General features: G+C 49.9%; 1 protein-coding gene across 2 annotated transcripts in view; it reads left to right on the top strand.

The window, feature by feature from the left end:
- The first annotated feature begins 5,346 nt into the window (after positions 1-5,346).
- The window catches only part of Rab40c (RAB40C, member RAS oncogene family), a 35,571-nt gene continuing 28,079 nt past the window's right edge, over positions 5,347-12,838 (top strand). Inside the window, exons 1-2 of one of the 2 annotated variants that reach the window (XM_052758808.1) lie at positions 5,347-5,426; positions 5,529-5,713. In XM_052758808.1, coding sequence (XP_052614768.1) covers positions 5,572-5,713 — 142 coding nt within the window. In that variant the 5' untranslated portion in view covers positions 5,347-5,426; positions 5,529-5,571. Of the gene's footprint in view, positions 5,447-5,528; positions 5,714-12,838 lie in introns of both variants that reach the window. The other variant, XM_052758809.1, reaches the window with a different exon arrangement.

Raw genomic sequence — 12,838 nt, 5'->3', positions numbered from 1 at the left:
CAGGAGAAGGTGCTGATCTCAGCCCAGCTGGCCCTTGTGCAGCCCTGTCATGAGATTTGCCTGGCAGCTGTCGTTCTGTGCAGCAGAGTGCTGGGCTGTCTGCCCTTCTGGGAACCAGTCAGGACCTGGCACCAGAGCTGGCAGAGGAACACTGGCATTGGAGCGCCAAGAGTTGCCTCTTGCAGAAAGCTGTGTCCTTGGAGGTTTTTCTGAGGATTCTCAGACATAGCTAGTGCACGTGTAACAAGGACTGTTGTCTGTGTCGGCATTACCTCGGTAGACAGGTGCCTAGTGCTGTCAGACCGGTGGCTTTCCCCAGGAGCTGTCAGGGTTCCCATCACAAGCTGCCTTCCTTTATAACTAGAAGCTTGTCTCCAGACACTTGGGACGCGGAAATGGCCTGCCTTCCCCATTCTCCACTAGCTGCAATGTCAATCCAGGTGTCTGGATCTGTCTACTGTGGGGCTGGCTCCTCCTAGGTGCCGGGCTAAGGCCAGGACTTCAGAGTCACTGAAACTTCTTTCTCTTTTGAAACAGGGTCTCATGTATCTCAGGCTGGTCTGAAGCTGGCTGTGTAGCTAAGGATGCCCTTGAGCTGCTGATCTGCCTGCCTCTACTTCTCGAGAGTTGAGATTATAGTTATGCAACACACAGCTTACGCAGTGCTCAGGATCAAACCCAGGGTTTCATGCATGCTAGAGAAACTGTCAACTGAGTTCTGTTTCCAGCCCAACTGAAATTTTTGTGGGTACCTCTGAGCTTCCTGGACACAGGGTTGCAGGGCCCAGGGTCTGTCTTCTTGTATGATTCCCAGAGCTCTCTGAGGACTTAGGGCCCCACCTAAGTGTGCTAGCTCAGTTCTCCTAAAGCCACTAATGCCATCATGGGAGCCACCCTCATGACTTAAATCCAATTCTTACCACCCATGAGTCCCGCCTCACAAATTGTGAAAAAGGTGTGAGCCACCACCATGCTGGCTCAGTCCACTCAGACTCAAAGGCCCATCTCTGTTTCTGGAAATGTTCTCACAGAGAGCCTCAAGATAAAGTGTGACCAGTTCTCTCAGCATTCTTTAATAGTCAAGTCAACACCTGAATTCACCTGCCACAGGCTGTCTGTGATTTATAGTCTCTGGAAAGGGGGACTAGGCATCTCCCTTCCAGATAGACTCAGCACCAATGGATGAGCGTCACTGTTTCAAGTCTTACACCTCAGAAGAAAGGTTCTCACAGACATTACTGCCAGTTCAGGGGGTGAGAGCCATCAGAATATAGACTAGGCTCAAGGCTGGGCACAGTGGCCCCTACAGGAGAGGATCTCCCTGACAAGTAGGTTCTGGCTCTCTAGGGACTCCATCCTCAACTCATCAGCTGAAGGTCAGGACTTTTTGGGTTACTGTTGACCTGTGGATGGGTGTGATGTTTCTTACTAATTTGCTGTGACCCAGATTCCAGCAAATGGCCACTCCTGGGCAAAAAAGTATAGCATGAAAAAAAGATGCAGGTAATAACTTCTGGGATCCTTTGGAGATTAAGAGTGATCTGAGAAGTCTTGCTGGAAGGCCTCAGTGTGGTTCTGCACTCCTGGACCCAGGAGCTTCCACCCTACATACCCTGACCAAGAGAATAGCAGGAAAGCCTATCCCTGAAGGCAAGTGAGGAGAACTCTGTTAGTATTTCCCTGGCACTGCCCCCTCACAGAAGCTCTCCTGAATACTGTGGCAAACCAAGTGGCAGTCCCCAGGGTCAAGATGCTCACAAAGGCCATGTCCTCAACTGTGGAGGGAGATAGTTACTCAGTGTGTGGCTGACTTGAATGAAGGGTACCTGCTGCTGGAGGCAAGGCCTAGGCCCAGCAATCCCTTGGGGGAAAAAGAGGAAAGACCCCTTTCTATGTTGGTTTGTGTGTGTTTAAGACAGGGCCCCTGTAGGCCAGGTCTTGAACCTAAGACAGTCCTCCTGTTCAGCCTCCCAAGTGTACTGGCTGGCTTGTGTGTGAATGTGTTTTAACAAGATATAATTATTTTTTGGAGACCTCACACTTATGAAATAGCTGGTGAGATATCGCCTGTAATTACTGGATTCCAGTTTCACTTTTTGAACATTTGTTACTTTTTAGCATCAACAGACTTAGTATGCGCCTGATGCTAACTGACGTTAGATTGACAGCTCTCCATCCACTGATCATGCAGTCTGCTTAATGTCAAGTCCTTTGTGTCTTTTGCCATTCTCTTGAAGGATTTTCCACTGACCTCCTTTTTTTTTGTGTTTGTTTGTTTTGTTTTTCGAGACAGGGTTTCTCTGTGTAGCTTTGCACCTTTCCTGGAACTCACTTTGGAGACCAGGCTGGCCTCGAACTCACAGAGATCTGCCTGCCTCTGCCTCCTGAGTGCTGGGATTAAAGGCATGCGCCACAATACCCGGCCACTGACCTCCTTTCTGTACAATCTGGGAAAACCAATCCGTGGCAGGAGTAGTGTCGATGAAGTGTTCACACAGCTAAAGAGACAGTTTTCAGTGTGGGAGTCTGGTAGATGTCCCTTTCCACATGCTTATCCCATCACAGCTCAGCATCTGCTGTAAACTGGACCTGCTCTTCTGTGGCCGCCAGACAAGGCAACTCTGCTTCACCCAGCTTGGCCATTGTTGGCATGAGGATCTAAAAAGGTTTATTTCTAATTATACATTTGTGTCTGTGTGAGTGCTTGTGCATGTGAGTGTGGGTGCCCAAGATGGGCACAAGTGGGCATTGGATCCCCTGACAATGGAGTTGTAGGTGGTTGTGAGCTGTGGGATGTGGTATTGGGAACCAAACTCCAGACCTGCACAAGTACAACAACCATTCTTAACATCTCTCCAGCACTTTCCTTTAAAGCCAGGGTTTTGTTTTGTGGCCCAAGCTGATCTTGAACTCATGGCCATCCTCCTGCCTCATCCTCCTGAGTACTAGGACTATAGGCATGTGACAATCAACCTGCTGGGCTGGGGCTTCTTGCCTGGTCCTGTTTCTTACCTTACTGGCAGCCAGGGGAGATGTCAGCTGTGGGCATGCTCAGTACTCCAAGGGCACCTGGTCACTGGTAGTGCCCTGGCTTTCCCTGTACAAACTTGTGCGTCAGAAAGTGTTGTTATATGAAGAAGCAGCACCCAAGTTCCAGGGGCTGCATCTGAGTCAGCTTTGATGGCAACCTCTCTTTTGGCTTCCTGTCTCAACTTCCCAAGCAGCCGGGATTATAAGCTTGTGCCATCACACACAGTTTATTATCTTTTTTTCCCCCTGAGACAGCGTTTCTCTGTGTAAACTGTGTGTTACTTTTGTTTATGCTACATTTTATGTAAAGATGTGTTGCATTTGTTTCACCTTGCCTGCCTAAGGCACCCGATTGGTCTAATAAAGAGTTGAAAGGCCAATAGCTAGGCAGAAGGAGGATAGACAGGGCTGTGAGGCAGAGATAATAAATAGGAGAAATCTAGACTTGAGAGGAGAAGAAAGAAGAACAAGAGAAGGAGAAAGGGTGATGCCTACAGCAAGAAGCCAGGCAAAAGCCAGCCAGACACGGAGAAGCAGCAAAGTAAGGTATACAAATGTAAGTAATAAGCCCCGAGGCAAGGGTAGATAAAGAGAAACAGGTTAATTTATGTTAAAAAGAGCTAACCAGAAATTTAAAACTAATAATAAGTCTCTGTGTCATGATTTGGGAGCTAGTTGGTGGCCCAGAAGGTACAGAAGGGTGCTTTGTCTTTTGTGTATGTCTGTGATCACACGTGTGCCTGGTGCCTGTGAAGGTACAAGAGGTACAGGCAGTTGTAAGCCATCATGTCGGTGCTAGTGTTGGGAACGAACCAGCAACAAGTGCTCGGAACCTGCTGAGTCAGCTCTTCATCCAGCACCTCATTTTATCTATTATCTGATTGCATGTTCAGGAAGTCTGCACAGACAGGTAAAAACTGTTCCAAGGTACAGTGTGTGTGTGTGTGTGTGTGTGTGTGTGTGCAGCACACGTACCCATGTTGTGTAGAGGTCATAGGACAACTTTCAGAAGTCAGTTCAGGTCTTCCACCTTAAGACAGGGTTTCTCCTGTTCACCGCTTGCTGCTTATTCCAGGCCAGCTAGCCCTGGAACTTCTGGACAAGTTTTTTGTCTTCACTTTCTTACAATAGGAGCCGGGGTGGGGGTTGGGGGGAACTACAGATGGAAGGCCACAGGAGAGAGAGCGAACTCATATCTTCAGGCCTATATTGCAAGTGCGTTGGCCCCAACCTGTGTTTACTTTTTGAATTTCTTGCAATTGATTAAATGGCTTGTGAATGCACTCATGAAGAACGCTGTCCATGGCCCTCTAGTCGGCTGGCCGAAAGAGTGCACCTGCCACGGGTTGCCTACCCTGGAGTCAGCTGGGCCAGCGCTGTCCGTCGCTGATTCACGCCTCCAAAATCCCTACTGAGAAAGATGTCCCCACAAGAGCCCCTGCAAGTGCAGCTCAGAAGAGGACTTCAGCAGTCACCGGTGGCCTAACCTCTCGGCCGCGGCTCCGCCCATTCCACAGCCAGGAGGAAGTCCCGCCTCCCAGAATAGTCAACCTGGGAGAGAGCCTCGCCCCCTGCCGCGAAGAGCACTAATTGGCTGTCCCCGCCCTGCCCCCGGGGAAAGCGAGTCCGAGGTGGTACATCCAAGTCGCGTTTCTTCCCTTCTGGGTCTCTGTGAGAGCAGCCACCGCCGCTTGATAGATAGCCTGGCCCTCCCGGACTCAGCCATGTCGCCTTTGGCAGGAGCTGTCGCTGTCCGCAGCTAGTCCACGAAGGGGGAGGGGCAGACTTGTGCAATGTTTGACTCTTGATTGGCGAGAATTAGGAAAGGGGTGGGCCTAGAAGGTTATGATCGATGGGAGATGGCACAAATGCCTTAGCAGCAGCAGCCAATAGTGATAAGGAGGGGGCGGGAGGCCAGGCGGTTGCAGGGTCCGTGAACCGGGCTGCTATGGCTCTGAGGCAGTCTGCAGGAAGCAGTAGGGCAGTAGTTCGGACGGACGTGCAAGGGCGACCAATGAGTCAGGGAAATCAGGGGAAGTAACCAATGGTCACTGTGAGGAGGCGGGGAATAGCCAGCCTCCGCAACACTGTGTACGAAACGGGGGACGGGACTGCGTTGACGGACAAGGGTATAGACCAACAGTGGTGGGAAAGAGGGTGGCAGGAGACCAATAGTAGTGGCGAGTGGGCAGGGCGGGGCGACCGGGGGCTCGGCGGCACTGTGTGTGGGGAGACGTGGGGGCGGGGCGACCGTGACGGCCAGGCTGCCAGGCCAATGGCCCGGGGAGGGCCGGCGGAGGGTGGCCAATGGCGGCTAGGCATCCGGGGGCGGGGCTGCGGGGCTGCGCGGTGCTGTGCGGGAAGCGGCGGGCGGCGGCGGCGGCTAGGAGGCTGAGGTGAAGCTGGAGGCAGCTGGGTGGGTGCACTGGGGGCGTTGGCCTGCGGGCGGGAGCATTAGCGTGGAGACCGCACGACCGCTCACCAGCCTTCGCCCGCAGGTCTGGCGGTGGCGCCGTGGGCCGCGGTGCGGCGGGCGGGAGGATGGGCACCCAGGGCAGCCCAGTGAAGAGCTACGATTACCTGCTCAAGTTCCTGCTGGTGGGCGACAGCGACGTGGGCAAGGGCGAGATCCTGGAGAGCCTTCAGGACGGCGCAGCTGAGTCCCCATACGCCTACAGCAACGGTAGGCCGGGTTTGGCGGTGGGCGCGCGGGGCGGGAGCGGCCTGGCGCGGGCGCGGGCGTCCTCTGCGCGTGTCGCTGCAGTACCCTCCAGTCCTGCCCTGGAGAGCTGTCGGCGAGCGGGCGCGGGCCGGGGTGGCGGCGACCGGCTAGTAAGAAGTCTCAGCGGCAGGTCTTTGGAGTCCCTTGGGGCCTGGAATGGCCCGTGCGGCACATACCGCACGATGGGCCGGGTCCTCACCGCACTGTCCCTGAGCAAACGCTCACGGATACCGCACCCTATGCAGGGAGAGAATACACTGGCCGCGATGTGATTCTTGTTAACTTCCGGGTACACGGCAAAAAATACACAAGGTAGATTGCATCACTGGTGCTTGCCTGAGCTTGTCTCTTAATTTGGGTATTTAAGGTAAAATTGTAGTTAACAGTAGGTGGGACTGGATCACAGGCTACTGGGACTGCTGACTCCGGAGGAATTAATGTCCAATGGGCCTTTCGTTCTACTATCTCTGGATTCGTTTTACCTTGCTGTTCTCTTCCTGGGTCCCTTCTCTCTGCCTCTTTACCTCGTTCTCTGGGGTCTTGTTAGTCCTGTCTTACTGCTCCGAGCACTGGCGGTTTTGAAAATAACAGCTGAGCGTGTGAGTAAGACATCTCCCACTCTTAGGACTTAGGACTTGTCGAGGGTGCTGATCACCAGTACTTCAGTGGAGGACCTTTCCTTCTGAGTACCAGTGTACCAGATCTTCTCAGTACCTCCTTCCCAAGCTCCTGCTCTCATCCCCAGTCTACAGCAGACATCTTTAAGTGCAGGAAAGGAAGAGCCATGGTTTTCTTTTCTGGGGCATATGAGGGGACCCCTGCACCAGCCAGGCCACCCTGACTGCCATTTGACTGGATGTCCCAGGGTGTGATAGTCCTGCTCAGATAGGCTTTGGAGTTGCTTTTCCAGCAGTGAAGTGTGGGAAGGGATAGCCTTGGCTTCGGAAGTGCTTAGTGTTAACTTGTGCTTTGGAGAGTCAGCTTGTGGCCCCCTGCCCCCATCTGTGAGCTCCACCAGTTTCAACCACATGTACACACAGCCTCCAGTCGGACCTTCTTTCCTCATCTCCTCTGTCAACTGTATATTGCCGTATTTCCTGTGACATGCTAACTTAAGTGGGGCCAGTAGCACATAAAGCGTATGGAGATGTGAGGCTTACTGTGGGCTGCTGGCCACAGGGTACCGTTCCCCAAATGCTTTTACACCGCACAAGCTGTGAGGCCAGGGCACACCCGCAGGTCGGTGTGTGGCTCCTGCAGTCTGGAGCAGAGAGGGAAGAGTGCCTCAGTTGTAGCAGTACATTTCTTGTGTCGGGTTAAAATGCATACAGCACAAATATCAGGTCTTTGTGGGCAGAGCATTGGGTCACTGAGTGAAGTTGGTGGATCTGAGAATACCTGGGCCCTCCTCATAGAAGAGGCATTTGGAAGAGATAAAGTAGTTGGTTCTAGAGATTGAGTACAATGTGTTTCCTGTTGAAAGAACTGGACTTCTGCTTCTCTTAGACGATAGGTGAATGTTTCATTTTCCTCATCATTATTAAAAATCTTCAGGCCAGGCCATGGTGGCTCAGCACTTGGGAGGCAGAGGCAGGCGGATCTCTGTGAGTTCGAGGCTAGCCTGGTCTACAAAGTGAGTTCCAAGACCATCGAGGCTACACAGAGAAACCCTGTCTTGAAAAACAAAACAAAACAAAATCTTCAGTATTGGGGCTGGAGAGGTGGCTCAGTGGTGAGAGCACTGGCTGCTCTTCCAGAGGACCCAGGTTCAGTTCCCAACATCCACATGGTGGTTAACAACTGTCTGTAACTCCCAAGATCTGACACCCTTACACAGACATATGTGCAGGCAAGACACCAGTGCACATAAAATAAAAATAAGTATAAAAAAATTAAAAAATAAGTGTAAAAAATTACAAAAAAAAAAATAGCCGGAGCCGGCGGCGCACGTCTTTAATCCCAGCACTCGGGAGGCAGAGCCAGGCGGATCTCTGTGGGTTCGAGGCCAGCCTGGTCTACAGAGCAAGATCCAGGAAAGGTGCAAAGCTACACAGAGAAACCCTGTCTCGAAAAATAAAACAAAACAAATAAAATAAAAAAAAAACCATCCTTCAGTATGTACATTTTAATCTTAATTATTTTTTCAAGGTTCAGGGTTCCTCTGATTAGCAGCAGGGTGGTCCTTACCTGGGAAGGGGCCTGCTGCTCCATATTGGCCCTGAGCGCCTTCTTGCTCACAGCTGAGTTACCTGTCTTAACATCTCGTCTAGCTTGTTCCTCAGGTGTGAACATCGTTCTCTCTCTGACTTCACAAACATGTGAGTCATCAAAACAGCTTTTTTTTTTTAATTAGCACTGGCACCTGAAACAGTGACATTATGATACTGTGACCATATGCCTAGCATCTGCAGGAGCCCCCAGGTCTGGTGATATAGATACTTGTGGTTAGGATCTCTGTGGAGTTGGAAACATTAGGGCTTTGAAGATGCAGCAGGGACTCTAGAAGAACAGTCTCTTCTCTTTTAGATGCAACAGGGCATTCTGCAGAGAGCTTCCACCTGGGCATCCACAGGGGAATTACACTCCAGAGCAAAGGCATTGTGGATTCTCAGTTATGGGAGAAGACATGAAGAGTGGTGGTGGTGGTGGGGGGGTGTTCCGTGAGCAGCTCTGCTCACAAACATACAATGAATGGATTTGCCTCTGGTTCTAATATATGGCCCTGGAATGATAGGCCCGTGTTGGCCTTAAGTCAGCCAACTGAGTAGTCATCCTTGAATCCAGGAAACATTATTGCTACAGCACACAAGACTGTCCTTATTTGACCTTATTGTTATGGGCTTGAACATCCTCAGTTAAGGCAATTACATCTTGCTCTAGCTCCTACAAAGATGTCTGAGTGTTAGGTCCTTCAGGAAATCCATTGTGGCTTATATGTTCATGGCCTGAAAGATCCACATTCATTAATGAGTCCATGGGTGTTGTTTCATATCTCTGTTCCTTTGGGAGTTAGTGTTTATAGAAAGAAGCTGCAGAGTGATGCCATTGTCGTTTGAGCCCAGGGAATAGGGAGGGAGGCAAGGTACAGGACAAACTGTCATTGGGTGTTGCCATGAATGAATTTGATGGTTATGGAGATGTCTGTGGAATCAGATGATGCATGCACCCTGAAAGAGTGAGGATAATGTGTGCCTATGTCACAACATGCTGTGAGGTCCCTGCTAGATAGTCAGGGCAATGATGTCACATCGGTGACCCACAGGCCAATAACATGCTAATCCTAGCTCCATGTTTCTTCTCATTTGGGTTGAAGTCCATTTCTCTAAATGACACGTTCAAGGGGAATTTTTAAATGTTTTATTTTATTATTGTTATGTGTGTGTATGTGTACATGCTATGGCACTCACGTGGAGGTCAAAAGACGGCTTTTGACCAGACATGGTGGCACATGCCTTTAATCCCAGCACTCAGGAGGCAGAAGCAAGTGGATCTCTGTGAGTTCGAGGCCAGCCTAGTCTACATAGTGAATTCAGGACAGCCAGAGCTGTATAGTGAGACCCTGTCTCAAATATACCAAAATAAATAGGTAATAAATAAAATAAGGGGGAAAAAAGACAGCTTTTGGGAGCTGTTTCTCTTTCCTCTTTCCCACCTTTAGTGGGATTTGAGGATTGAATTCAGGTCAGGCTTAAGCAGCAGGCACCACATGATTGTTTTGCCTGCATGTATGTCTGTGTGCCATGTGTATTCCTGGTGCCCATGGAAGCCAAAAGATGACATCGAATATCTTGGGACTGTAGTTACAGATAGTTGTGAGTCACCATATGAATACTGGTAATTAAACCCAGGTCCTCCTCAAGAGCAACAGGTACTCTTAACTGCTGAGCCAACTTTCCAGCTCCCCTCACGGGGAACTTTAGAACACTCTTCTGTATTTTCTGTTTTTGGACCTGCCTTTACATCATATACTCCACATGTCTCATCCATTGCTTTATCTCCAGCGCTACCATGAGGGTTGCATATACCTTTCTTTCTTTTTTAGTCATCTTTTTTTTAGACAGGGTCTTGCTTATGTACCTCAAGCTGGACTTATATTTGCTGTCCTGCCTCAGCCTCCCTAGTGCTAGAATTACAGTTCCACTGTGCCTGATCTAAACGTGTATTTCTGAGTCAATGAACAACCTGTGTACAGCTTCCTTATCCTGACTGTGTTACTTGGTGCTGGTCCTCATGATCACCATGGTAACCCCTCACAGTCCTTTCTCATCTCTGTTCAAGACCGGACACTTTGATCTAGATTTTATTGTGGATACTCTGGGGTAACTTATTGGGGGGGGGGATTGTCTGCCTTTCCTATGTTAGATGCCAGATTTTCTGGCAGATTGATGGCCCCAGGAGGAACAGGAAGGAGCTGTCATTGGTACAACAGCCAGTGCCTCCAGTGTGTGGTCTGTGCTAGGCGTGCTGCTAAGCATGTCTGTAGTCATCATTTAATCTTCGCCAGTACCAGGATTCCCGTCTTACAGATGAGGCTCTTGGAGCACTGCTGTTTCCTGGGTGATGTGGTCCTGGGTTCTAGCCTTCACTGACAGGGACAATGACAGGCAGACCTCAAACAGTGGAGCGGGGGCACTTAGTGGTTTGCCTCTCCTTACCTTCCTGGTGCCTGAAGTTGCCAGACAGCCACTGCTTATGCCCACTTTATTTGAGATCCACGCCTTGGAAGACCTGTCCCAGGTCTTACCTGACCCAGCTATCATCTGGGAAGGCACATCATCCTTCCTGAGAGTTGTCACTTCTTGACAGGCCATTCTAATTTGTCACAGGCCCTGCAAGGGGCTTGGTTACCTTCTGTTTCTCACAGTGCAGGTACCTCCACTTCCACCTCATCATTGTGTTCATTTGTTCAGTCATGTATTTGTGGCTATTTTACCATTGTTTTTTGGTTTTTCGAGACAGGGTTTCTCTGTGTAGTTTTGGTGCCTGTCCTGGAACTCGCTTTGTAGACCAGGCTGGCCTTGAACTCACAGAGATCTGCCTGGCTCTGCCTCACGAGTGCTGGGATTAAAGACATGAGCCACCGTCGCCTAGCTATGGATATCTTACAATGTACCCGGCTTTTCCCAGGAATTCAGGGTACAAGGCAGAGCAGATTAGAGAGTTTGCTTTTATTGAATTTTTGTTGTTTTTGAGACAGGGTCTCACTATGTAGCCCTGGCTGGCCTTGAACTTGAAGTGATCCCCTTGTCTCTGCCTCCTGAGTACTAAGATTACCACACCTTACTAGAATATTTGTTTTTTGTTGGTCCTTAGCATTGTCATAAATAGGGGCAAAAACACAGCAAATGCTCAAATGGCAAGTAGACAGCAAGACCCATCGCTCCCTGGTAGTATTGTGTGCTCACACTTGAGATTGTTAGGTTGCATATATAATGTCATCTTTTCCATCAGTGTGATTGTTTGTGGCTTGGAGGTGATCTAAATTTAACGGCGTTTCAGGAAGGAAACGGTATCAGGGAGTTAAGAAGTGGGCAGGAAGGACATGAAGGAAGGAACTAGCCCTTGGCGGTCCTTTTGCCTCCTTTTCTTTCTGAAGATTGGAACTGGAAAGGTATGAGATGGCTCGATCCCTGCACAGCTGTCCTCACTCAGCCTAAAACTAGGACACATTGAACAGGAAGCTGTGGAGCTGTACATTGGCCAGAGCATTATCATCTCTGCTATCTAAGAATGCAGAGGATGGTCTTCAGCGTTTAGCGTGCTGATTGAGAGAAAGCTAAAGACGACAAGAAGGAAGGGAAGGTGGTTGGCCACACTGACTGACCACCAGCCTGTAAAACAGGTGTTGGGGACCAGCAGTGAGAAGGTGGTGGGAAGCAGAGCATCCACAGGGAGAGGGACTGGCTGGGCCAAGACCTGTGTCCAGGGGACTGTAAGGCAGGAGACAGTTGGAAAACTAGGCCCTATGAGTCCTTGTAGCATGATGGTAAATGAATAAGATAAGCTCAGATTTTGACCATAAGGGGTAGAGGAGGTGTCCTAGTCATCAGCCAGCCTGGTAATGACAGAAGACTCTCATGTCCACCAGTATGTGGCTCTTTTGCTGTAGTTAGAATATCAAGTGCAGCATTTATCTGTGGACATTTGTCCTTCAGAAAGTAGGGAGGATGGGAATAGTACAGAAGGGAGGGCCCGAGCAGGAAGCCAGTGAGGCACACTAGATGATTTGTAACAGAATACCACATTCTGCCAGACATTTAAAAATGAGGGGGGTGGTGCACGCTGGAGAGATGGCTTGGCAGTTAAGAACACTTGTTCTTGCAGAGAATCCCAGTTTGATTTCCAGCTCCCACATGGTGGTTCAGCCATCTGTAACTTCGGTTCCAGGGGATCTGAGTCCCTCTTCTGAGCTCTGAGGACACCAGGTATGCAGGTGGTGCACATACATGCATTCATGCAGAACACTCAGACACATCAAAATAAATAAAAATAAATAAATATCAGGTGGGAAGTGATATGGGCAAGATGGGAAGTACTCCAAGTGGCCAGGCCCCCAAAGGGCAATGAGAAAGGAGAGATGGACTGCGGTTTCTGGAGGGATCTTAGAACCAACATATGCCATCAGTGCTGTGCCAGGGGGGTTATGAGCTGCAGAAAGGGCTGCGGCTCACCAGAGTTGATCCTGTGTTTCCGATGACAAGCAGAAGAGCCCTGGCCTCCAGTGGAGGTAGTCCTGAAGCCAAACTGTACAAACTTAAGTCTTTGTAAGAGGACACATGCCCTGAACTAACCTTGATGAAGGACATCTCTGTCTTGAGAGGTATATCCATCCCAGCATCTGAAAAAGGGCAGAGGATAGAACTGAGTACTGGCATGGGACAGGTAACCTCATAGTTTGTGAACTATTTCAGAGTCGACAGCCAAATGCAGGAAGTTCTGGGCTAGTGACTGAATGTCAGCCTTGGAGGAAGAGCTAAACTATGCGATAACCATGTGTTTGTGTGCCCAGAGGCTAGGCTGCTGCTTCTGCTCAGGTGTGGGTGTGTGGGATCGTGTTGGATGCTATTGCTGAGTGGACCTGGTTCC

This window comes from Peromyscus californicus, unplaced genomic scaffold, assembly GCF_007827085.1.
Source record: "Peromyscus californicus insignis strain IS unplaced genomic scaffold, ASM782708v3 Scaffold_3__1_contigs__length_106647218, whole genome shotgun sequence".
Lineage (NCBI taxonomy): Eukaryota > Metazoa > Chordata > Mammalia > Rodentia > Cricetidae > Peromyscus > Peromyscus californicus.
Note: the sequence above shows the minus strand (reverse complement) of the source record. Positions and strands in the feature narration are given on the sequence as shown.